General features: G+C 31.3%; 1 protein-coding gene across 6 annotated transcripts in view; it reads left to right on the top strand.

Moving 5' to 3' along the window:
* LOC126844306 (putative uncharacterized protein DDB_G0271606) overlaps positions 1 to 24,616 on the top strand; it is a 66,524-nt gene that overhangs the window by 34,011 nt on the left and 7,897 nt on the right. For 5 of the 6 annotated variants that reach the window (XM_050582415.1, XM_050582414.1, XM_050582409.1 and 2 more), the window contains 13 exons: positions 1,597 to 1,681; positions 1,764 to 1,827; positions 4,141 to 4,443; positions 6,264 to 6,357; positions 7,070 to 8,550; positions 8,645 to 8,834; positions 8,916 to 9,120; positions 9,443 to 9,636; positions 17,835 to 18,007; positions 20,513 to 20,667; positions 21,457 to 21,598; positions 21,682 to 21,866; positions 23,025 to 23,290. In XM_050582415.1, the coding sequence (XP_050438372.1) occupies positions 1,597 to 1,681; positions 1,764 to 1,827; positions 4,141 to 4,443; positions 6,264 to 6,357; positions 7,070 to 8,550; positions 8,645 to 8,834; positions 8,916 to 9,120; positions 9,443 to 9,636; positions 17,835 to 18,007; positions 20,513 to 20,667; positions 21,457 to 21,598; positions 21,682 to 21,866; positions 23,025 to 23,290 (3,537 nt within the window). The remainder of the gene's footprint in view (positions 1 to 1,596; positions 1,682 to 1,763; positions 1,828 to 4,140; positions 4,444 to 6,263; positions 6,358 to 7,069; positions 8,551 to 8,644; positions 8,835 to 8,915; positions 9,121 to 9,442; positions 9,637 to 17,834; positions 18,008 to 20,512; positions 20,668 to 21,456; positions 21,599 to 21,681; positions 21,867 to 23,024; positions 23,291 to 24,616) is intronic. The other variant, XM_050582413.1, reaches the window with a different exon arrangement.

Genomic DNA, 24,616 nt, shown 5'->3' on the forward strand with positions numbered 1-24,616 from the left:
GATACTATAAAAAAAACTTAGTTGGAAGGGGGTAAGAATAAACAAAATATTGTGAAAAATCGAAATCGCATTGTATAAAAATGATATGAAAAAAAAATGTCTTATTAAACCCTATGACATATTGAGTGGTTGGTGGTCACGATAAAATAATCACTCTGTATACATTAGCGATATATTTTACTCTATGTTTTGGAAATAAAGGTAATTCCATTTATCCGGTTGTTTGTTGGGCCTTGTCGGACAACATTTTGCTAACGAATGATTAATTAAGACTCTTTTTCACACAAATTAAAAAAAAATTACTGCATCATTCTGCCATTTTATTTTATATTATTTCAAAGTCAACAAATTAAAAGTAGAAGTCCAAATATCAGAAAATAGTAAATATCTGGTAACAATGTAAAATCTATTTAAAAACATTTCTAACTACTTAAAGTTGACAAAAATACACGCTTAATTATGCTATACGTAGTTTAAATTATACATTTAGTCATACTGCAAATTTTATTTATAATTTGAATTTTTGACATTTTCATGTCTTAGCTCTGGCACATAACCCTGGCAAATATCCGAAAAAAGCGTTACCATAAAAGCGTTACCAAAAGAGCGTAACGAAAAAGCGAAAGGGTTGTGGACGGAAGATAGGGGTGGAATAGGGGGTAGGAGATAAGGGTGAGATTTAGCCGGTAAATAACCGAAAAAAAGTGTTACCAAAAAAGCGTTACGCTGTTACGCGCCGCAATGTAACAAAAACTACGAAGCGACGATGAAAGACAATTATTATTAATAATAAATTCAAAACAGTTTAAGGGCCCAATTTCTCTATGAATTGTTTTAAGCCAGATAATAAACACTACAATTTTAGCCAGAAATTTGACGTTTTATTTTTATACTAGCTTGTTACCACTCGTTAATATACTATATCATTATCTATAATTCCACCACTACTCTAAATTTATTCGGTACTTCAACGAGACATGAAAATGCTCTTTCGTGGTTGTAGACTCGGCTGAAAAACTTTTTTTCACTGTTTTAAACATAAAATGTTTAAATACATGTTTGTCAAAATAATATCTAGTTATTTTAATATTCCTTTATCATTTTAGTTAATTTGATTAGTCTATAAGATCTTAATAAAAATTAAGAAGTTAATTTTTTTAATCTTTATAGGATAAATTATATTTTTTTAATCTTAAAAAATCCTATTTCTATTTTTTTTTAAATCCTTCGATATTTGTTAAGAAAATTGACAAGAGAAAGCTCTTCACTCTTTACTTCTATCTTCTTTATATTCTATACTTTATGAGTTACGAGGAAAGAATATCGCCAAAAAACTTTCGTTGATATTCAAAAAACATGTAGAAATTACTAAATTGTTGTTTTTTTTCAATAAATGTTCTTTCTTATGTCTTTTTTGATCAATTAAGTTCATAAAACAATTTTGTCAGAATTGTTCATATTAATACTCTTATGTGCGTCGATTTGACCGACCCATTATTGTGTTATACTATTATTAAATGTATAGAGTTTCTTTATAAATAGTTTACTCAATTTAGTATGATGATGAGCATTTTTTTAATAAACTTCTTGTTTTAGGCGTGCTGGGCCAGAGTAATACATATTGGAATGCGGATGACCAACCTCTGTCAACGACCTACGTTCAAAATCTATACGGCGGCAGGTAATAACATATTTTTCTAACATGAGCTCAACACAAAATTAATGTCTTTTATGAACATTTAATTATGGCAACTTTATTCCAGGAATTCTCCAACGGATAGCATTGGCGTGGAGTACGATTCAGACAGCTCTGTTTTCCAAGACGACGTAAGTTTCTTTGTGGTCGGTTAATTAATAGAATCGTTTTTTGCTAAAAAGCTAAAATGGCGTGCGTTCGGTGCTAGTGTTTTTTTTTTTTTGGGATTTATTATAGATAGAGTATTAAATCGTAACAAGATTTAAGTACAAATTTTCTTTGAGTTTTGCTATACACTGAAAAAATAATAGTAAATTAAGTTGAAAAATTATGTTTTTCGATTTTATAAAATATTGTATAAAAAGGCTTTTTGAAGGTTTTTAAGAATTATGCTCAATGCTGATTAAATTATAATAGACACAAGAATGATATTAGAGGGAAGAGCATATATAGGGTGTTTCAGAGTTCAATGTCGCACTCCATTAGGTCATTTTTCTATGAGAATGCTGAGAACTCTTGAAAATTTTTTTTTCAATCACGAAAATTGCGATTTTTCATAGATTGAAAATTAAATTATTCATTCCATGATATTTCTTACAAAGTTCTTTTAAATAATCTATTGATATGTTACTGTAAGGTAACAATTTTAGTCCATAAAAAATAATGAGTGTGTCCCCATTTGTGTCGTTTTCGAGCTGGGAGGCCAAGGCTAAAGCATGTTCCATGCTAAAGTCAGTACAGTAAGGCCGGGGCTGGGGTATAATGTGGACGGAGTATATTGAAACAGGAGATGTCACAGATCTATTTTAAACTAAAAGTGATAAAATCACTTTCAAATAAACGTTTCGATGGGTTTATGTAAATATTCATTGTAAAAATAATACCTTCCGCGTCGAAGCTAAAAATAAGATTGCAAATTTTAGAGCATAGAGGATATTGTTGGATATAATTTTGTGGGACAAACTGTGTATAAATTACAAAAAATTCGTTTCCAAGGAATGTATAACACTGCAACCGTTAGAAAAAATTTATTAAATATTACAATAAGTACTGTAGTACATTTAAACTAGTAATGTTCAGATATAAATTAACACCAACAAATGTAATATATCGTACTGTTTACTGATCTAAACGTTTTTTGCTCTAGTGTTCGATATTGAAATTAATTAAAAAATGTATTATATTTTTGTTGCTTTCAAACGATAAAAAAATATTGCTTTCTTCACCGGCATACTTTTTATTTACAATATTGTCCTTATTTAGGTAATATTTTTGTCTGGCCTGCTGTTATAATATATAAGTATGATTTATTAAATTCATATACAAGAATCGCGTGGTCAACATTTTATTAAATTTATAATTATTAATTACACATTACATTATTATAAATTAGTGAAAAACAATCGATTTTATAATTATTTAATGAGTCCGAGTTTTAGTTGTAGTCCTGAAGGAGTATAATAATTAATACCTTCTGATTAACCTAAAATTAACTTCTATACACACTTTTCAATTTAACGAAGTGTAGGTTTAAAATTCTTAAAATGTTGACGAAAATAAATATTATTTGAATTATTTTCTTAAAAAAAATGTATATACTTAGACATTAAATTAAAAAAATATAGTCTTCAAAAATAATTCAAGTTACCTTATTTTTTAGTCTTAAACCTGTCCGCACCTTAATATTTATGATTATAAAAGATAAAACAAATTAGTAAAAACAACTATAATGTTATTCTCAGCGAATTTGTGAAAATTGGAATAAAGGGACACTCAGTCAATGGCTGCCTGGAAGGCTAAAGACTAAAGCCTAAAAAGCCTTACAAGTGGTTTTAGTATAATAAACGAAATAATTTTTTCGATTTTTTTTTTAAGTATTCATTATAGTTGTATCAAATGTCACATATTTTAGATTAGTCCAATATGTATTGGCGAGAGAGATAAATGCTATTTTTGTTTAGCCAAATAAATAATAAACGTACAATGTAATGACAAATTTATATGGAAAATTTTAACATTAACTTGGGTCGATTAGATGGGATTGTTTTAACTATAAAATGGGTTTTCAAATTTTATAAATAAAAGTACAAAAGTAGGAGCTATAATGAAAACAAAATATTCAATACCGACGGATTTAAGAATTATAATGACGGTATGTCATTTGGCGAGCAGTTGTATAGAAATAACTATCGGTTTTTGGTCGACTAAACGTCTGTGATATACGCGCAAAAAGTCCTTCATAACATTTGCACTGAAAGTTTTGATTGTAAAACGGCGGTTGGTTATGAATAGTGAATACATGCCATTTTTGATACTAAATATGGGTGAAACGCTATATTAAAACTATAAAAAGGCGATTCCGTCCGTTGACGGTTACAGCAGAAGCAATAACGTATTACGTTTAATGTGAACGTTGATGTTTTTCTGTGTGCTTACTTTTATAGTTGAAAAACACACCCGAATACGAACGAATACGTAAACTGTTAAACCAACCGTTACAAAGTTATCAGCAGTCGAAGAGCCAACACCGTTTAGGCGGTAGTGGTAGTGGAGGTTCTCCGAAAAAAGCTATGGTACGAGAACAGAAGAGTTTCGATGGAAATTCGGCGCACAAGTATGGAAGCGGCGGCCACCGGCAGACGCATTGGAACGAGTATGGGAATTATGACAGGGTGCCGCCGCCTAACCGGTCGGTCAACAGCAGTCAGTTTGTTGGCAACCAGCAAAACATGGCAACGTATTCTGACGTAAGGCCAACTCAGCACAACAAGTATTATGTTTGGCGAGTAGTTGGTGTATATTTTTCGTTGGTGTTGTTATGTCGGAGATAACGATTACGTTAACATACGCCATAAAAATAATAATTATTATATAGTCTTTAGAAATGAAATCGGTGCGCAGTGGCGGATACGGTAAGGGTGTACGGTTTTGAATTTATATCCCCGAAAGCTATTTTAAGCGTGTAACAATGCTACAAATAAAACTCAAGAACAAAACCTCAAATTTCACTTTAATTTATTTATTCTGACCACTTCGGCCCGATAGTACCCGTGCATCTTATCTTACAAAGATAATACGGTACTTAGGACCTCTTCTTGACCAGCAGTCCCCAAATCACCGGTCCACCACTGTGAGTTTGGTATGTGGTAGAAATGTAAGCACGCACTATTATGTTGATGTAACACGATAATATTACCATAACATAATATTTTATTGTATATGCTAATTGAATAGAATGTAACTTGTTGTTATTATACCTTTGTGATATTATATTGTGACCACCAGATAACTCGTAGGCCACCAGTTGTGACGTAGTTGCTTGTTTTAGACAATTGCACTGGTTCACTTGTACAAATAAAACAATTATAATAACGGTCTGACCATATAGGATACTACTTAGTTTCCTATAGAATTTCAATATATGTCAAGTGCCGATGGACAACTAACGCGGACAAATACAAATAGTGCATGAAAACAGTTGCGGTCAATTTTTTATTAAAAACTGTTGAAACTATTTTATATAATAAATTATTATTACTGTGTAGTGAACCTAACTCGAGCTAGCGGTACTTGGAAAACGTTTTTTTGGATAAAATTGTGTAATTTGTGTATTTTTTAATTTAAAGTTATAGTATAGGTATTATATAATATTATAATTTATACTAAGCATTACGTCGTGGAAAATATTTAGCCATAGCGGTTAGAGCTGCTGCATAACTAGAATTGTCGTTGCATTTTGTAGTGGTAGATGTTTGAAAACACATAGAACACTAATATATTCCACCATCAATATTATTTTTATATCATATTTAGGTATAAGCAGATTGTGTACTAATGATTAGAATCTAAAATTTCCGATTTTCACAAAAAAAAATACTCTTTACGTCACTTAAAAATCTTATAAGTATTAACTATTTGTACATTATAAAGCTGTGTTAATGAAAATATAAAAATAAAAGATAAATTGCTTTTAGACTTCGGATTTGTTAAATTCCAAAATTACGGAGTACGAAAACCGAAAGCAATTTATATTCAAAGTTAAGCGTTTCTTTTACTTTCATCAAACCTTTTACTTAGCTACACAGATATATATTGTAGTAATATTTATACGATTTTTAAGTGGCTCAAACAGCGTTAAAAAAAAAATCCAGATTTTCGGATTCCAATCACTATTGTATAACATGCAGTGTGATACACGCAGCGCTAGAGAATAGTACATGACACTTTTATGACGTAGGAAATTGAAGGAGGAATTTTAGTGAGTTGAATAAGACTGCGTTGCGTAACGTTTATATTTCTTCTGATTAATTAATAATTAAAGCCTAGCCAAACTATGCAATTTAGCAGTACTGATAGCTCCGAATGAGGCCCAGTACTGAACCCTTAATATTATAACTTTGTGAACAGTTTTATCTGGTAGATTTTCAAATCAAATCTTTCTTCAAGCGATTATCTCAAATAATGATATTAGCCGCAGTTTTCGCTTGACGTTTTCATCGCGTTAAAACTATATAAATACATTTTTAACGCGAGTTTTTTTAATTTATTATTGTTTATTTTTTTTCAGTATAAACAACCTGATTATTTTGTACCAAACGCGTCAGCTGAAAAGGATTGCGGAACGATTAGTGGAATGTTGGCCGACTTCAGTCGTTCAATAGGTTTGATGAATTAATGTTAAAAATAATTATGTATTAAATTATTTTTTCAAATAAAGAACAATAATAAAAGTGGGGTCGGGGCATAGTGGGGCGGAAGAGGGCACAGGTCTACAAGAGTTGTTGAATTGATAATCACTTGCAAATAAAAGGTTCGATGCGAATCCATAGATGGTAATAGTTCGTTGATGTGAAATAACAATTTAATAATGGTTAAGTCTAAATATATCCGTAAGAATCGTTTAATTCCTTTTTTATCAACTCCATAAAATATAACATAATTGTAAAAATAACCTTTTACAATTTTTTAAAGTAAATGAATATCAAAGAATTTTAGACGAAATGTAATTTATATTATAATGATTTTATAAAGCATTCAGGGACCAAATCAGTCGATTATTCTAAATTTGTACTCTATGTTTTTCGCTTACTAAAAAAACCTAGCGTAGGTTTCGTATTTATAGTAGTAGATTCCTTCCAAAACATTTTTATTTGTTTTTAATAAGTATGAATTATATATTGTAGGTATGTACATTCCTTTTGAAAAAGCTTCTTATAAATTAACTAAACAACTTACCTAAAACTGTGTGCTATAGGTATAAAATTAATTAGCTATGTGCTTAATAATTGAATACTTAATATTTCAATAATATGAAATTTGTATTATAATGTTAAAATTGTATTTTATATATGTAATATATGGATTTTTTTACAGGTAATATGAACAGTGGTACAAATACTCACATAGCCACTAGTGATAAATTTGAAAACAATAACAAGCACAAATTTTGTGAGCCTCATTCGTTCGAAAATTCACAAGAATATCAACAACAATATCAGCAACAACAACATCAGTTACAACAACAAAAACAGCAGCAACTGCAACAACAGCATCATCAACAACAACAATTACAAATTCATCAGCAACAACAACAATTACAAAATCATCAGCTACAACAACAACAGCAGCAGCAACCCATTATACAACAACAAACGAATTTTGATGGAGTTACAAACAGACCTCTAACTCAACTAAGAAGAACTCAATCAATAATCAATCAAAATATACAGGATCCACATTATCAAATGTACCCCAGCGAGGTCTCTAACTCCGTTCAAACAAGTATGTTTGACACAAATCTTCCGGGAAATATACAGCTTCAACAGCAGACACCGCTGATATTTGGTGAAGATCATCAAGCCCAAATAACTCAAAACCCACAACAACAATCAGTACATCAACCGAATAACGGGATGTTCTACGAAGCTGGACTAAATCAACCGAGGCAATTAGTCAACCAGCCGGTCGATCAATTATTGGCCCAGAGGTCGATCAACCAACCAGTAATTAACGACACTCAGTGTCTAGTTGGAAATCAGCAAAAAAATATAATGTTCTCGGTAAATCCGAACGATAGAAAAATTAATAATATACAGCAGTTTTTCAACAAACAGGACGATCAGCCATCATTTGACGTTCAATTAAACCAACAGTTTGGCAACTCACAAACATATCAGGATGAACCAAATAACTCTATAAATTTAGGAATTTGTCAACCCTATCAACCCCAATATACATATCAAAATGTTGAACAGAAACAAGTTCAACAGCCAAAACCAATATACGAACAACCGATTCAACAACAATTACAACAACAACACCAGCAGCTGTTACAGCAACAACAGCAGCTGCATCAACTACAACAACTACAACAACAGCAACAACAACAACAACAGCTACAGAAACAACAAGAACAACAACTGCAACAGCAGCAACAACAGCAACAACAGCAACTACAACAACAGCAGCAGCAACAACAACAGCAACAACAACAACAACAACAACAACAACAACAACAGCAGCAGCAACAACAACAACTACAACAGCAACAAGGACTACAACAGCAGCAGCAGGAGCTACAGCAAAAACAGCAACAAATACATTATCAAAAAGAAGTTCATCAGTTTTCGAATGAAAACCAACAAGAACTTAATAAAGAACAAAAATTATACAATAGTATGGGAAGAGTAGAAAGTTATCTTGTAGACAAAAATGCGCAACCACAGACAAACCAGGAAAGAGGCAATAATATAACAGATGCCTTCTTACCTCTGGGCGTAATTACCAAAACTACAAACCAAAATGTTCAGGATGGTAACTCAAATGTGACTAACGCAAGCAAATCTCAAGGACAGGTAATTTTTAATTCGTTAATCACCATGCAATTGTTATTTACTAATAATTGTTAACTAATTATTATTTTACTATAATTCAAAAACATTTTTTCAGCGCACCGATATTATAATGCATAAAAATCAAAATCAAAACATTGTTGAGCAAAAAAATCAGAAAATTGTGCCAAGTGCCTTTAAATATTTGGCACAAAACGCTGATCAGGTAGCGGGCAATAAGCAAATAACTATCGCAACATCGGCAAACCATTTGTCTGCTATGAAGTACACACAGCCAGCTTCACACTGTTAGTAAACTAAATTTAAATAAAGAAAAATTCAAAAACATTATTAAATTAATTATCATATTTTGTATGTTTTCTAATTAGTAACCCCTCAAAGTACGCCTGTTAGTACACCAAGGGGCGTAAAGGACTTATCAGCATCTCCTGATACCTTGAGCGAGACTGATTCAATGAAATCTTTTAGGAGTCGGCGGAGATTGCCTGATTTACCAGCCAATCAAGAGGCTGCACCAATACCTAATGCTAAGAAACGTGATCGAATGTTAAAGGCGATGATGGATAAAGTTCGGTTCGTTGGTTTTTTTAATTGTTAATATTCGGCCAGGACCCAATGCATTTATCATATAAAAGGATAATAAATTGAAAATATTTAAAAAATAATTGAAAACAGAATAACTTTGTCAAAAATATGTGAACAAGCTATTCCTTCGAAATTGCCGTCCAAAATGTTTAAAACTCCCTTAAAAAGTCCCCATAAAAATATTCGGTTAAAAAATTAAAAAAAAAATTGTTTGTTTGCTTAGTAGTTTCTACTTCTCATCAGCAGTTTTGTGAACAACGTATATATTCAATATACATGTTATATATATAATCGTCATTGATAATTTCAGGTCTTTCTCCTCTGTCAGGAACGTTGCACAATCTGAAAGTATGAATTTAGGTAGTATGTCGACTATGAACTGGCAGATAAAATTTGGCAACCGTCAACGACCAAGTATGAGCGAAACGAATTTACTAAAATATCAACCGAAAAGAGACTGTGCCAGTACAATTAGACCGGAATCTGCTCTAGGCTTATTACAAGGTATGATTTTATTAATAGATTTAAGTTCATCATACGAAATAATAAGGAGAATGTAGGTAAAACAGAAAAGTTCCATCTTTTTAATCTAAGATAAACATATTTTCAAATATGTACGAATACTAGTACTGCGCAGTTACTTAAAAATATTGCACAGGGTAATTTGTGTATAATATAAAAAGTTAAATGATTTGCCTCAAGTACTTCAATACTTGACATTATTTAATAATAAACCATTACTAAAAGAATATTCAAATAAGACTTTTATAAACATGCCTTGTCAGTGGCGCAACCAAGGGTGGGGGGTCCTCGGGTCCAGACCCCCCCTTGAGTATTTCTCAAGTAGAAAATTAAAAGTAAATAAAAGGTAATTTTAGTTATTGACTAATTATATATTACAGTAAACAATATTTATTCATTTTGGCAATATAATAATTTTTTTTTTGGCCTTCTTTGCGGTAGATAACAAGTCGTTATCACATATTGTCATTTTTTAATATTACACAAGGACCTTATACCTAAAAACCGTACTTTGGACCCCCCTCCCAAGGGATATTTCTGGTTGCGCTACTGTGTCTTGTTGTACATGAGTCAAAAAGCTGCTATTGCAATAAGTTAAATTTAAATTATAAAAAAATGGTTATACAAAAGTAAAAGTATAATAATTGTAAGAATATTTTTGTTTTATTAAAAATACACTGTAATAAGAATACTCTACAACAAATATATAAACGCTTTGTAGCTTTTGACAAATCAGTTTTAAAGTTTAAATACTTATTAAATCTATATTTTTTTAATATAAATCATTAAGTACTTTTCAATTATTTTTGAGGTTTTATGAAATGGTTATAGTATAGAAACTCATTTTTACTAAAAATTGATTTTGATTTTTTTCATTGAACCTATAAATATTATTTTAATATTCATAGAATGAATATAATTGGTTTAACAACTGCTGTTGAGAATATTATTTAAAAAAAATAAGTATTATTTGTAGGCTCGCCAATTGATATAAATTAAAAAAATATTTTTGGACCTAGTACTTTTTTTTTAATTTGCAAATATTTACTAGTTATGTCTACTAAGAATGTATGATTTATTAAAATATAATAAAAAAAACTATTAGGTATCTTAGAAAATTAATTTTTTTTTTTACTTTGTAAAAATGTGTTTTTTAAAAGCTTTTAAAGCAGTCACTATTAACTTAACTTCAAACTAGAAGTCAGGGCTGATTATGAGCTTTATAATTATTATTTTATAGTATTGAGAAAAACAGTTAATCAAAGTAAACCATTTAGTAACTTATTTGGATTAGAATAATCATCGTTAGTCTTCACTCTTTGTATGTTATATTGACATTTTATTCAATGTTTAAACGAAATATTTATTTGGCAGTTGTGAGGTCATCCAAAACAATTATCATATTGTTTTACTTATTAGCCACATTTCAAAAAGAACAGCGATTTTAATCAAATTTCGGTGGATATAATTTTACTAAAACATAAATAAAGGGTAAATCAAATATTGTAATAATACAATGGTTTATAAGGAAATTTTAAGGTATTATTAAAGTTCAAAAATATTATAACTTATGTTTACAATAATTGGTATTATTTTAATTTAGAATACAAATTTAGTAACTTCTACTTAATTAGCTCAATGTACTGTAAATGATTTACCTAACAATTTTTCTACGGGGTCATGATATTTCTTCTTCATCTTCTCCTTACACCCCCGACTAAATAAAGCTCGATATTCTACATCTCGTTCAATCACTCCAGCTATCCTCGTATCACTCTTTATTTCATTTATCTATCTCTTCTTCGGTCTTACCTTTCCTCTCTTTCCCCCTCTACATTCATCTTCAAAACAACTCTCACTGACTGCCTCTGCTCATCTCTCCTTATAACATTACGGGACTTGGCATTTATGTTGATTATTGACATAAATTGACCATAGAATACAAAAAATACATTGAAATCATAGTTGTACACCCATCTTCAAAATAATTTAGGAGGAATTCTCTAAAATATTTGAAACACTCAATTTTTACACTATGAAAATTATAGAAATTACAAAAATATAATTTTCATATTATTGGATTTTTTAACACTAATGTTTTCTGTTGATAAACAATTTTGTTTTGTATTAAATTAAGTTTCCATCACAATTGTGTATAAAACCAAATTTTGATTAAAATAATGGATTTTTATTTTTTTTTATAATGGTGCTATTAGAACACTGTGATAGGTATTTTGACGACTTTGTGGTACGTTTTCTCATCTCAGTTATTTTAAAAACAACCGAAAATTAACTACATATTTAAATAATGTTAAACATCTTTCATTTTTGACTAAAAATAAATGCGTGGGCCCTATTCAACAAAGTAAAAATTCATTGAGTTAAGTATTAAGAAATGTACAGTATGAACATTTTCTGAAATTTTATTTGATAAATTTATCAGGGATTTTATTAGGGTTGTTTTTAAAGTAATTCACATTTTAAATAAAATGTGCTGCAATTGATTGGTAGTAAATTGTTCTTGTAGTAAAATTATTTTTTTCTTTTTAGAAAAGCATGTTTTAAAAAAGTTTTTTTTATATTTATTTGTTTTATTTTTTACTTTTTAGTCCTAATAAAAGTACTTAATAATTGGTGAATATATTACTAAATTTATTTTGAAAGATTTGAAAAAAAAATGAAATTTTAGTGAAAAGACCCCCACATATGACCTTGTGTAGGGCGACCTGGATGTCCGAGTCCCAATATTATTGCAGGATATTGTATTGTTATTCGAGATGAGTGTCTGTGCCAAGTTTCAGCCTTCTACGACATCGGGAAGTGGGTTAAATTAGTTTGAAAAATATCCGTACAAACAAACGTAACGTACATACGTGTTAGCAAGTTAAAGAAAATCATTTAAAAAAGGAATTTTATACGCGTGAAATAGATTTTTTTTAAATTTATGATTATAAAAGAAGAATTTTGTGAAGAATTCAAAATTATATTCAAAATAAAATGAAAATGTTAAAATAGGTAACACTCGTTCTAGCTCCTAACCACGGAAAATGGACTCCTACAAGGTTCCAGCCTAAGTGTAACCCTGTTTCTCATTTTCTCAATTGCCTGCCTAACATAACTAAAAACGACACAACTAATTGTTTTAAAGAAAAACTTGAATGACCCTTAAAGTCTTTTGAGTATTTTTGGCCAAAAATGGTTTCTTACAGAACAACGAAAATATCTTAAAATTCAAGAAAATTGCAATTCACGCAATAACTCTAATTTTAAAAACGATATACTTCCTTAGAAAATATTAGAATGGTTTTTACTTATAACATTTGTTTTTTTTACTAGGTAGTGTTGAAACAATAAACTTTTGCCAAAAAACATTTTTTGAATACTGCTACTACATATAATAAATATTTAATGATTACTTATTTTAGATTAAATGTGTAGATATGTATTCAACTTAAAAGTATTTGTTGAAGGAGTTCTTAAAAATTCAAAACTAAATAAAAAAAAACTAAATAGTTAGAGTATCTTTAAATTTGATTAATATTTTTATTCATTATTGTTTAAAAAAAAAATATTTTGTTTAGTTATGTTGCATATTTTTAAAACTTGATACTAGTAGCATTCACATTTTCTTGTTAAATATGGATTTTGAAAGTCCCATATTATTTTTACTAACAGTTTATCGTTATATGTATTAAAAGTAATAAACTGTTAGAATTGATTTTACAAATTTTACACCACGAATATTATAGTATATAGTTTGTTTACTATATTCTTACAAATAAATATAATATATAAAATAATAATTATTCTTCCCCGAACAAAAATGCGATTTTTTTCTCCTGTAAAAACTGTAGTTAGTTCAGCTAGCAAAATACGGTTGATAAGTAGGTTTACTAGTAAAATTAAGTAGTAACCTACTGGCTCCAATGTAAAAAAAATGTCTGACTAGATGTTCTTATATTATTACTGTAGTTATTTTTTTAGTACTGAAGTCCAAGCTGTTTTTTTTACTAATATCATAAAACTACGAATGATATGTTATTCCAATTTCCCAATTCGAGGCTCCTCTTTTCAAAAATAACTGGTTATCAATTAGTATTAGTTTATTTTTTTAGTTTGAGAAAAAAAAATGACAACTTTTATTTTGTAGTTGAATTTACTAAATAAATAATATTGTCGACTAAAAATTTAGTTTAGGCATATCGACTTGTTAGGTGGAATCAAAAATAAAGTATTTGGCTGCCACTTATGCAACAATTTTTTTCCATCCAACAGGCTAGTCGGTACATATTTATTTATTTATTTATAAGTGACAGCTCATAGAAGTAATAATACAGTGTTATATATACAATATTATGAGTTAAAAATATATTTTAATTTAAGAAGCATATCAAAACAAAAATCAAAATTATTATTTAAATTACAATGATTAAGAATACATAGTATTCTTATATAAATACATATTACGATTACATAGTTAATAATTTTGTTTATAAAGGGAGGGGGGACTAACGTTTGGTTATTCTGTTATTGACAACTGGAACTTTGAATTAAATTTTTCTCTAAAATATAGGGCAATCAATGCCGCCTCTCATTAACTTAGTGACAAATGCCACATTCAAATATAGACGTCATTGTTGTAGGGTTAATAACCCACAATGCTTTAGAACTGCCTCAGGGGACTGACCTACCGTTTCTAACTTATAGGCTACTATTCTCTATTCTAGAGAATCGTTACTGCAGATGCTCTACTATTTTTAATTTAGACAACTTGCGTAGGATTTCATATAATGGAACCAAATTCAAGTTTTGACCTATCAAGAGAGGTATATAACGTCACTAGGCACCTGGTGACAATATTTCTATTATAGTAGTTACGGATGGACAGCTTTCACAAAACCGGACCGTCACATACTTATTACTTACTTGACGAAAACCAAATTATACATCTTTATTATCTTAATTGCGTTGCATAAATAAAATATGTGTACTTGTGCATCTCGGAGATCGTCTGTCCCTAATATAAATAAATTAGGTTTACGTGTTAAATATCATTAAATACCATTGTGGGAATTCCTAAAAATTGTCTATATTCGTAGGAAAATACATTTATGTTGATTTTTTATTTAGTATATTGTTACAATGAATAAGGCAAACGTTTGATTTTATGGCACGTATATTATTTGCAAATAAATGATAGGGTATTTTGCTAGGGGTCCTTAACAATTTCGTCTGGCTTGAATGTAGGTCTATATTGGTCTGCATATTGGACACTTGCGGTAAAAACTATACTTGAATGGGAAAATGGTGAAAACCCACGCATTTTGTTTTTAACAACAAACGGACGATTACGTGTCCGGCACTCAAATGAACTATACCGAGCGGGGTACGGTTTGGGTTTTCGCGGGTCGAAGTGCTGCCGAATTCCGTATCGCCAAGCCGAGTATGACGGTGAGTGTGGCGTTAGGCGTTAACGCTTTCTGTGCATAGAGGGTAGAGTGGAGACTGGAGAGCACGCAAAAAAAGGGGCTAAGCCGTGGCCAGGAGGAGGAGGAGGGCGGCAAGAGTGAAAGGCTAACGTGTACAATGCGTGAGAACCACCGTAGTATTGATTAGACAGGCGCACGTGGCTGACGACAGAATTTGCGGGACGCTCCTTCACCGCCGATCCAGCCGAACAGCTGTGGCGCTCTCCCCCGACGTATCCGCTAGCTTACTACTACTCGGGCACTCTCCCACGGGGTTCTTGTGAGTAATAAAATCGTTAGCGACCTTCGGGTGAACTAGTGACCGACGGTAGTGGCGTGCGCCTATTCTATCAGCGTAGGTCTGCGAGCACATCAAGTCGTGTTGGCGGTTACCGCAATATTTTACTGCCGCGTCCACCGTGATCTCGAGTACCGTGTTATTATTATTAGTTGTGGTTGGATCGTTCACCGTGTTATAAATCATCGCGTCCACATCGGTGTGGTTATCCTACGCTATTCGCGTTGTTCCTGTACCGACCACCGACAAAATATTGAGTCCGTCCACGGCGGCAGTCATGGCCACATTTCTCGACGGCTGCCGGCCCTTCATCGTTGCGGATACAAACGGCGGACAACGTCGTTCCGTTCCCGCATCCGTCGCGTGTTCATCCAAGCTCGCCGTCTTACTTGTAAGCCGACTGTAGGCCGACTTGGGTCTGTCACTAGCGCCGCACGTTATTGTTCGCTTCTTCGACATGCATTACGACAAATCCATACCATATTACTCCAAACTGGGATACTCGCAGCGACCCAGCAGACTCACACTTGCTGGCATGTATTATAATACACCGCCCAGCCTTGGGCTTTACGGTAAAACACTAGGCCATTTGGCCGCATGTCGCTGCAGGCGAAAGTAAAAGTTTCAAGTAAAATCTTTTAGTAATGATTAAAAACAGTTTTTGGGGTCAAAATATATTATTTCAAATTTTAGTTTTAGAAATGGCAGTTTTAGAGAGTAACTTTTTTTAAGTTAACTATCTACATGTATAATTAATAATGGTTTAACTACTGAAAGTTAAAATATGTAATTCAAATTATGATTAGTCGACAACCAATATTAAATAAATAATAATGATGTTATTTGCTTTTAAATTATAGGTAAGAATAGAGGTAGAACGAAAAGTTTTTTCATTCGCGTGCACAACTCACCCTCACTTAAAATTTTCAATGGTCAATATTCGAAAAGCATTTGTTTGAAACTCGTTATCGACCATTTATTATTTTCATTACATTATTCTGCTTCCACTAGATATTTGATTTTTAAAAACTTGTTACTTTCTAAAACTAACCTTTAAAACGGACTAAATTAGATTAAAACTTAATTAACTTAAATTAAGACTAAATTCTACGGTCTTATCATTTATATTATAAAATAGTAAAGATTTTAAAATGGTTATTGCTTGAAACTTTTTAAGCAAAAAAAAAAAATGATTTTTATAAAAAAAAAAACATTACTGTTAAGTAAAATTGGTAACACCATGCATATTAATTGATGGTATATATTAAATGTATTGTTAGTGCAGTGTGTAAGTTATTAGTAAATTGTTCAACAATATATTATTGACACGAGACAATAATAATATGATAATATATAACAATATAATATTGTTATTATATACATATTATTGTACATTGGAAATAATGAAACCTTAGATTCACTTGAACCTAATTCCTTGGATCACAATCGAGTAAAATTGCCCTTCACTATTTTTGGAGTGCACCGTAACGATGATATAAATGCGCATTTTGGGTAATCTAAATATTTACATGCCGCATAAATTTTAACCGAGCGCGGCGTTTCTTGTAGGCAATTTCGGTACGCCCGCGTCGAAAAAACGTTAAAAAAGTATCGATAATATCGTCGAGTATTAATTGTAAATAATATAACATTATATACTCAGTGGTATTATCTATTTTCTTGTTATGTGTCCTTGGAGAGAATGCACATTTGTCCGGGCCAATACGTAAATTGACCCGACATAATTAAAAAATAATATAATATATTCCGGCGCTATATATTCGATTTAATTTTTTACATTTACATTGAACATAATTTACACGTTTATTACTCAATTACAATTCTACTTTTCATCATATACTAATGAACTGTTGAACTATGCAAGAAAAAAACATGGTTAATACAGTGACAGTTAGATTTATAGTTTTGTTTTCGTTGAAATTTCATCAAGCCTCAAAATTTCTCTACATCGTTATGTTATGTTATAAATCACATCCAAAGTTGTAAAAACAGAACTGGTCTGTGAAATTTAATTGAACCTAACCTATACAACCCTACTTACCCCAAATAAATTCAAAAAACCCTCACCTTAATAAATAATTCGGGTTCAAAGCCCTGATAAAAAGTATGAAAAAAAGGAAAAGCTAATTTTTAAATTGTATGTTATATTTTTACTAACTATGTATTCGTTAAAAAAACGCTATTAAAATATTAATAGTAATTTAATATTAAGACCATATGTTAGTCTTGTAAGGTTTTCAAACTTTAATTATATGTCTTACCTATACTTTTTTAAACATTTTTAAGGACAGAACTATGGTATTTTTTTATCCTTGTCAATTTCTTAAATATTATCTGTAAACTGTTTCTGTGCGTTGCAGAATGATATTCTTACTATTTTCGTGTATTTTAAGGTTCAAGCCTAGTGAGCAGCACGGGAGAGCCAACGCCCAGACCATACGGCTACCCAAAATATTCGACGGAAACAGACAGTGAACTGGCCGCTTGCCTACCGCCAGATCTCAGACACCTGTTATCCGCCACTTCACAAACACAGAGTCAATTGGCCAGCTGCACCAATGCCATGGTAAACCACTACTAAGACATCAATGATTCAGGATAAATGGGGAAACTTTACTTACAAAGCGTTTGGCGTAGTAATGTATTACTACACTAATGGCGTGTCAGTTGACTATTCGACTAAAATAGTTTAAATGGGATGTTATCTATTTAACAGGTGTTAGATAGATTGCCCTAGGTCAGGGCACTTTATTTATTTCCATAATGATGCATTGTTTCAAGTTAACTGTTATTATAAGTTAATATTATTAAATTACATTTATTGGAAACAACTTGGCATGTGATCATTTAAAAGTGGCTTTGTGCCCGCTAATTGTGTGAATTCAATGAACGGTAGATAGAAATATTTTAGACAACAATCATATTTTATAAGTTCGAGTAAGAGCTGAGTGTATAACTTTGTTATACACTGATTGTGGTGGGTGGTGGTTTATCTTAAAAAAAATGTTTCACACACCTTATCGAAAATAGATATACGCCACTGTTGTTGTACAAGTTATACTATTGCGAGGAGTGAATAGATAAGGTACAGATATAATATAAAAAGTAGCTTCAATGTGACTAGATTGAGATTATTTGGGTATGCATGAGGAGAAAGATATTTACAACGAATGTTAAAAGTTGTTTTTGTAGAAGATTAATAGAAGACAGGTTAAGAACTAAGGTGAGAAAGAAGAAAACGACGGAAATTACTATTACAAGGTACAGCTCAGTGTCATTTACTGTATTAACCTTCTACAGGATTGACGCTGTTGTGTCACTTTCACTTTCACTTACAATTATTCAATTATAGCTGTAATGTACTTAAATCGATTTCCACAATTTTAATTTTGTGTATCCGTAGTATATATTATATAAGAAAATATAAACTAGAGTATTTAATAAATAGAAAACATTTTTACTCCTAGTTTTTAAATACATTTTTAATCCGTGACGTTGACATTGATTGCATTGAATTTTACACACCCTTCAACGTGATTTCCTATCAGGAATGGCTGTCATGCTGGCATGAAGAATAACATCAGTATTAATTCTTGCATCTGATACCTATGATTATTTCCTTTATGTGTATTGTTAGCTTTATAATACTGTTGTTACAACGCATTGTGTGGGGGTAATTGGTTCGGCGAAATTCTGTAGAATGAGTTAAAATTATTCAACAAATCGATACGTTGGGCGGTGACCCAGTTGGGACGGATGAACGTTGGTCATAATATTATTGTTAAAGGAACGCTGATCTAAGAATTAACTAAGAGTTTTATAAACTGCTATAACAAAAATAAAAACTAATTGAGCGTTGAATCGCATATTTAATGTGTATACACATTGGCTGTTCTCATTTTCTATGTTTCGTGAATATACATTATACACTGTACTATGTTATGCAGATATCAAGGTTACGTAGGTATAGGTTTCAGCTTCTTGAGTGTTAAATATCAATTATATTCGTGGTTAAAATTTAAATTAAATGGCGAAATTGACATGCCAGTAGAATTTGTGATTGAACCAAGTAATCATAATATATTATTGATCCTAAATTTGAACAAACACACTCAATACCTCCAGTGAGTTAGACCTCAGAATTCTAGTAGACCACAGTACAAAAAGATGACGTAAGGTACCACTACTCTATGTAAAAGGTTTACACACTTTGAATATACCAAATTCAATTGTTATAGGCGCATGTTTAGCGAGAACCGAAGACTGCGTTGAGAAGTTTCATACAAAACGATATCAAATAACTATTACTATTATATACTATAATTTTTACCGTGATAAAATATATTATATACTTTACTTATTTTAAATGTACCAATTTTCCTCAATTATTATCTTTAAAATTCTTATGTGATGAATCAAGGTTGAAACCAAGATTTCATTTTAATTTCACTTAGTACCATTATTATTATAATATACTTCTTATAATTGTATAAATTATACAATTACTCATTTACAAATTTTAAAGTTTGCTTTGATATAAAATATTTTCCATGTTGGATTGCCTATAGCTATAGTAAAAATATTAGTTGAAGACCACAAGGGAAAAACGATGAAACCCACATTGTGGTCGAAAATTAGTTAAGGTTGGCAACACTTTCACAAAACCTTGTAGTTTCAGTAGAATCTGACTCCCATGCAAAACGATGGTTCCTTCGCCACAATTAGACTGTAACGTTTTGGACCACAATACAAGAACACTGAGACTTGAAAATCGTTTTTCTCAGTTTTAGAAAAATGAGGATTTCATCGTTTTTGCCTTGTGGTCTTCAATTATTTTCGTACGCAATATTGCATGTTTGCAACAAACTGAAAATTATTTTTTTCCAAAAAAATATAAGTCATATTTCCTAAAGCTATTTCATCTAAATTGTACAACAAAAAATTAGTTAAAAATAATGCATTAGCAAACAAAATCGCGCATTGAACGGTTTATATATTATTATAACTGTACTACTAACGTTTGAACAGCCTTCATTAAAAAATATAACGGTAATATCTCGTTTGATTCCAGAGTACTTTAGGATTGTACAAAAAACCGTACGAGAGTTACCTAGCGGACCGTATGCAATCGTCTAGACAAGCTACTCTTTTTGGCGAGGACGATCACCGGTCACGAACCCTTGGGGATCGCAGCGCCTACGATATTTACCGTTCCACAAATAACATGTGAGTAAATCATTTTCAAGTGCCCAAATTGCTCGTCGACTGTCAATATGAGACGACTGGCATTAACAATTAATGCCACTTGTCGAATCTACTATAAGACAACCAATGACGCGAGTGACGAGTCACGTGTGAACATTTGTTATCCATAGTCACACATGACTTAACACATCCATGCGTTTAAACACAAATGAACGATACCGTGATATTACATATTATTCAAACGTTTTTGTAATCGAATAGTGCTCAATAACTTCTCGCTTATACCGCGCTTATTTTATCAGTATAATATAATAAATAAGCAAATAATTATTGTTAGATCAAACTGTTGTGAAATACGTTCCAATATCTTTCAACTCATTTGTAAATACATACTCAGAGATTAAATACCTCGATCCTTGTGGTTATTAAAAGGTCCGAAAGGTTATCAAAATCGTTTGTATTTCATTTGTATATATTTCGTCATTTTTGTTCTGTACAATAACTATTGTTATTGAAGTTTTGGGTATTTGAGCTTGTTTGTGTAATGATAATAATAAATAGAAAATTAAATACTATAATGACATTTTGTTATAATACTTCGTGAGTAAATATTTTTCCCTAAGACCGACCATATTATATTTGACTTGCGATAACAGAACAAAAAGGAGATAAACTCCACGTTACTCGATAGCTCAATTGCGTCTAAACACGGGTAATACGATACGGATATTACTTAGATAGTCTCTGTCGCTCACAGCACACACGTCTTGTGTTGTTATTAAGAAGTTAACAAACGCTTATTATTTTTAGGCCTGACATGGATAGACGCTATAACTACCAAAGATCTACGACTAGCGGCCGTTTAAGAGCACCTCGCAGTGCTTACGCCAAACACTTGTCCGACATGTGTGTTTACGGCGACGGCCAAGATTTAGACGTGGGCTATAGAAATGTAACTGTTAATTTAAAGACATATATATATTGATCTTGTTTTCCATTCACGATTGTTCATGGTCACTATGGTTTTCTGTTTAGGATTACACACTGAGACCTCGGTCTCGGTCATATGAAAGCGGTGCAGCGGAGGATCCTAGCAGGCGACACTGGGACAATAGTTACTTGAGTTCAGTGTATGGCGGTAACCCTGGGGCACTACGGGAAACTGCCATCAACTCGGTATTAGATCACGAACGGCGTCGAATGCATCCGGAGCACAAAAGGCATGCAATAACATGTTATGTTTAATGATGTAGATCTAGCTTAATGACTGGTAGTTCTAGTCGTTAGTCGGTGATATGTTAAAGGATCTGGCTTTTGATTTTGGATAAAATCGCCTTCGTCGGGTCATATGTAACCGCCTAAACGTACAGTTGTCATTAATTTAACCAAACAGAAAAAACATAAAGTAATTTTTAAATAATCTTAAGTCTGTTGTAGCTAATTTTTTTTAGTTACTCGTTAGAGCATACTTGTACTATATTACACAAGTCTATAAAACACAATTATTTTCGAAACACCCTTTTATATTCATTTCTCTCATTATAACACATCTTAAAATGTTTCTCATGGTTGTTTAGTATAATAGGGATGAATGAGTTTTTAATTGATTTCAGATTATGTATGGCGTATGAGTATATACTTAACGGTTTATAGTTAGATCCTCGGCCGTATATCTAATTTGTTTGTATTTTTCGACTCGATGTTATCGAATTTTACTTAAAATGTTTTAACCAATGTTGTTCAAATCAAAATTTGAATGATTCTTGATGTCTTATGAATATTCTTTGACCGAGTTTGTTACAGAAACACCTCAAAATTAAATCTCATGTTAAAACCTATAAATTTTGAGATTGTATTATTATATGTTTCTTGAGCTTAAAAAAATGTATAAGATTTATAAAATTAAACTAACAAAAATAAACGGAATTTAAAAGAATTCTAAAAATATTAAAACTAGTTTCTATTTAATAAAATACTGAATTTTAATGTTGCAGTGGTCGGATGGTCTGATTTGTATCTTTTATTAAAAATATTTAAAGGTTTAAAGCCTTTTCTAGGGTTTCTAAAAAGAAAATGGAATAATGAAGACACCCGGCATTCAATTTCGATATTCTATTAAATTTTAAATGAATTTAAGCGTTTAAAATTGTTTTTCTTTCTTAAAATGAATTTCAGACGGAACTTTTTTTTATTCGGTTGATTAAAATTGTTTTTATTATTTTCCATTTTTTTTTATTTTTTTTTTTTGGTACGCTTTTTATCGTAGAAAATCTCATTACGTTAGGTCTCGTTAAGTAGCACAGTTCGTGTACCAGAGATGCTAGATAATCTCTTTTCCGATTTTTATGTTTATAAGTTAACGCTATTACGATTTTCAGATGGGACATGAGACGGTTCAGTGACGGTTCGGATTCACGACCGCTAGACTACATGAAATACAGACGGTCTCGGTCTTGGGACCCTTCGCCGTATTCGAGCGAAGACGAAGAGGAAGAGCTGCAGCGGGAAGAGAAAAAAGCCAGGATAAAGGCAGAGATAGCTAGGCGCCGTCGTCAGATCGAAGAGAACGTCCGATTGCACGAGGAACTACTGCGTTTGGCTCGGATCCGGGAGAACGCTGAGCACGAGTACTCCCCACTATCAGGTATGACCATCAGTCCCAGTAGGCACAGTCGTTTTGTGAACGAGGCGCCTAGTGCGGTCAAAACGGTATACTTAACCGGTAACAACAAAAATTATAGGAATTGTTATGATTACTAAAAGTTCGTAACAGCCATTTTGACCCGTGGTGGACCTGTCTTGTACGCCAAATGAGTAATAATATTGTTAGTTTTACCATATAGCCAATTATTAATATATGTACATAAAACTATGTTAAATTCGACATAATTACGATGCATCGGCCGTTTTCGTATGTTTAGTGTAAAAAAATAGTTTCAGCTTGCCATAAAAAAGTATTAACCCAGTTTTTGTTTTCTTCAATTTCGTAGGTTCTCAGTACCGCCATGATCTCTGAACAACATTTAAACATCTAGACTAATATAATAATATAGTGTAGTGTGTAATGTGTTGCAGTATTTATGATATACCTACATGTTTTACTAGTCTTTTTGAAGGTCCGTTCTTTTTTAATCAAACATTAGCGGTCTTTGTAAAATATAATGTAATACAAACAACTGAATGTCAGTGTAACGTTTCTGTTAAATTTTAGTTTTGATCAGTGTGCTCGACTTCGAATCGAAAATGTTTGTTATATTTTGAAAATTAGCTAAAACTTAAACAATTAATAAAACAATTAATGGTTATTTTTACAATGATCGCTTTAAGAGAAGTCGTAATACCTTTTGTAAGCGGTTAAGCTTAAATTTGGTTTTTACTAAACGCTTTGTAGATCCAGGTATAGAATTAATATTTCATAGAACATTTTCTAGATGTAAACTGTAGTTTTATTTGAGCTAATGAGTTGTCACAGGCCTCTTACGTAAATGCTATCTAAAAAAAGCTGTCCTTTATTCATTAGTTCTTATTTTACAAAGTTTAATCGAGCGTTGTCAATATTCCCATCTTTAATTTTGTAATATAACCTATTTATCTCAGTTCTTTAATATCGTTTAATTTAGTTGTAAAATTCAATGCCATAAATAAAAAAATATGTTTTGAAAATTATGTATATTATACTATACGGATGATTTAATAAGGATATCACTCATTTTCTTTATAATTGCAAATTTGTAGTTTGGAGACACTTTAGTTTGTGTTATTTTACAGTATTACACAATACTCTAATTTTTTTCCTGACCTCTGTTAACTTTTAAAGCGTAAATCGTAATGTTTATACTTAATTAACTTTTTAAATTAAGAATTATTTGCTGAAAATATCGACTGGTCGAAAACCACTTTTGGATAATAACTCTTAAAATTACTAAGTCTAAAATTTAGGGCGGGAGGTGGATTGCGGTAGAGTAATGCG

Source organism: Adelges cooleyi, unplaced genomic scaffold, assembly GCF_023614345.1.
Source record: "Adelges cooleyi isolate 19-005CV unplaced genomic scaffold, UGA_ACOO_1.1 ACOO_flye_CR_arks_rails_tigmint_CR_PRNA_651, whole genome shotgun sequence".
Classification (NCBI taxonomy): domain Eukaryota; kingdom Metazoa; phylum Arthropoda; class Insecta; order Hemiptera; family Adelgidae; genus Adelges; species Adelges cooleyi.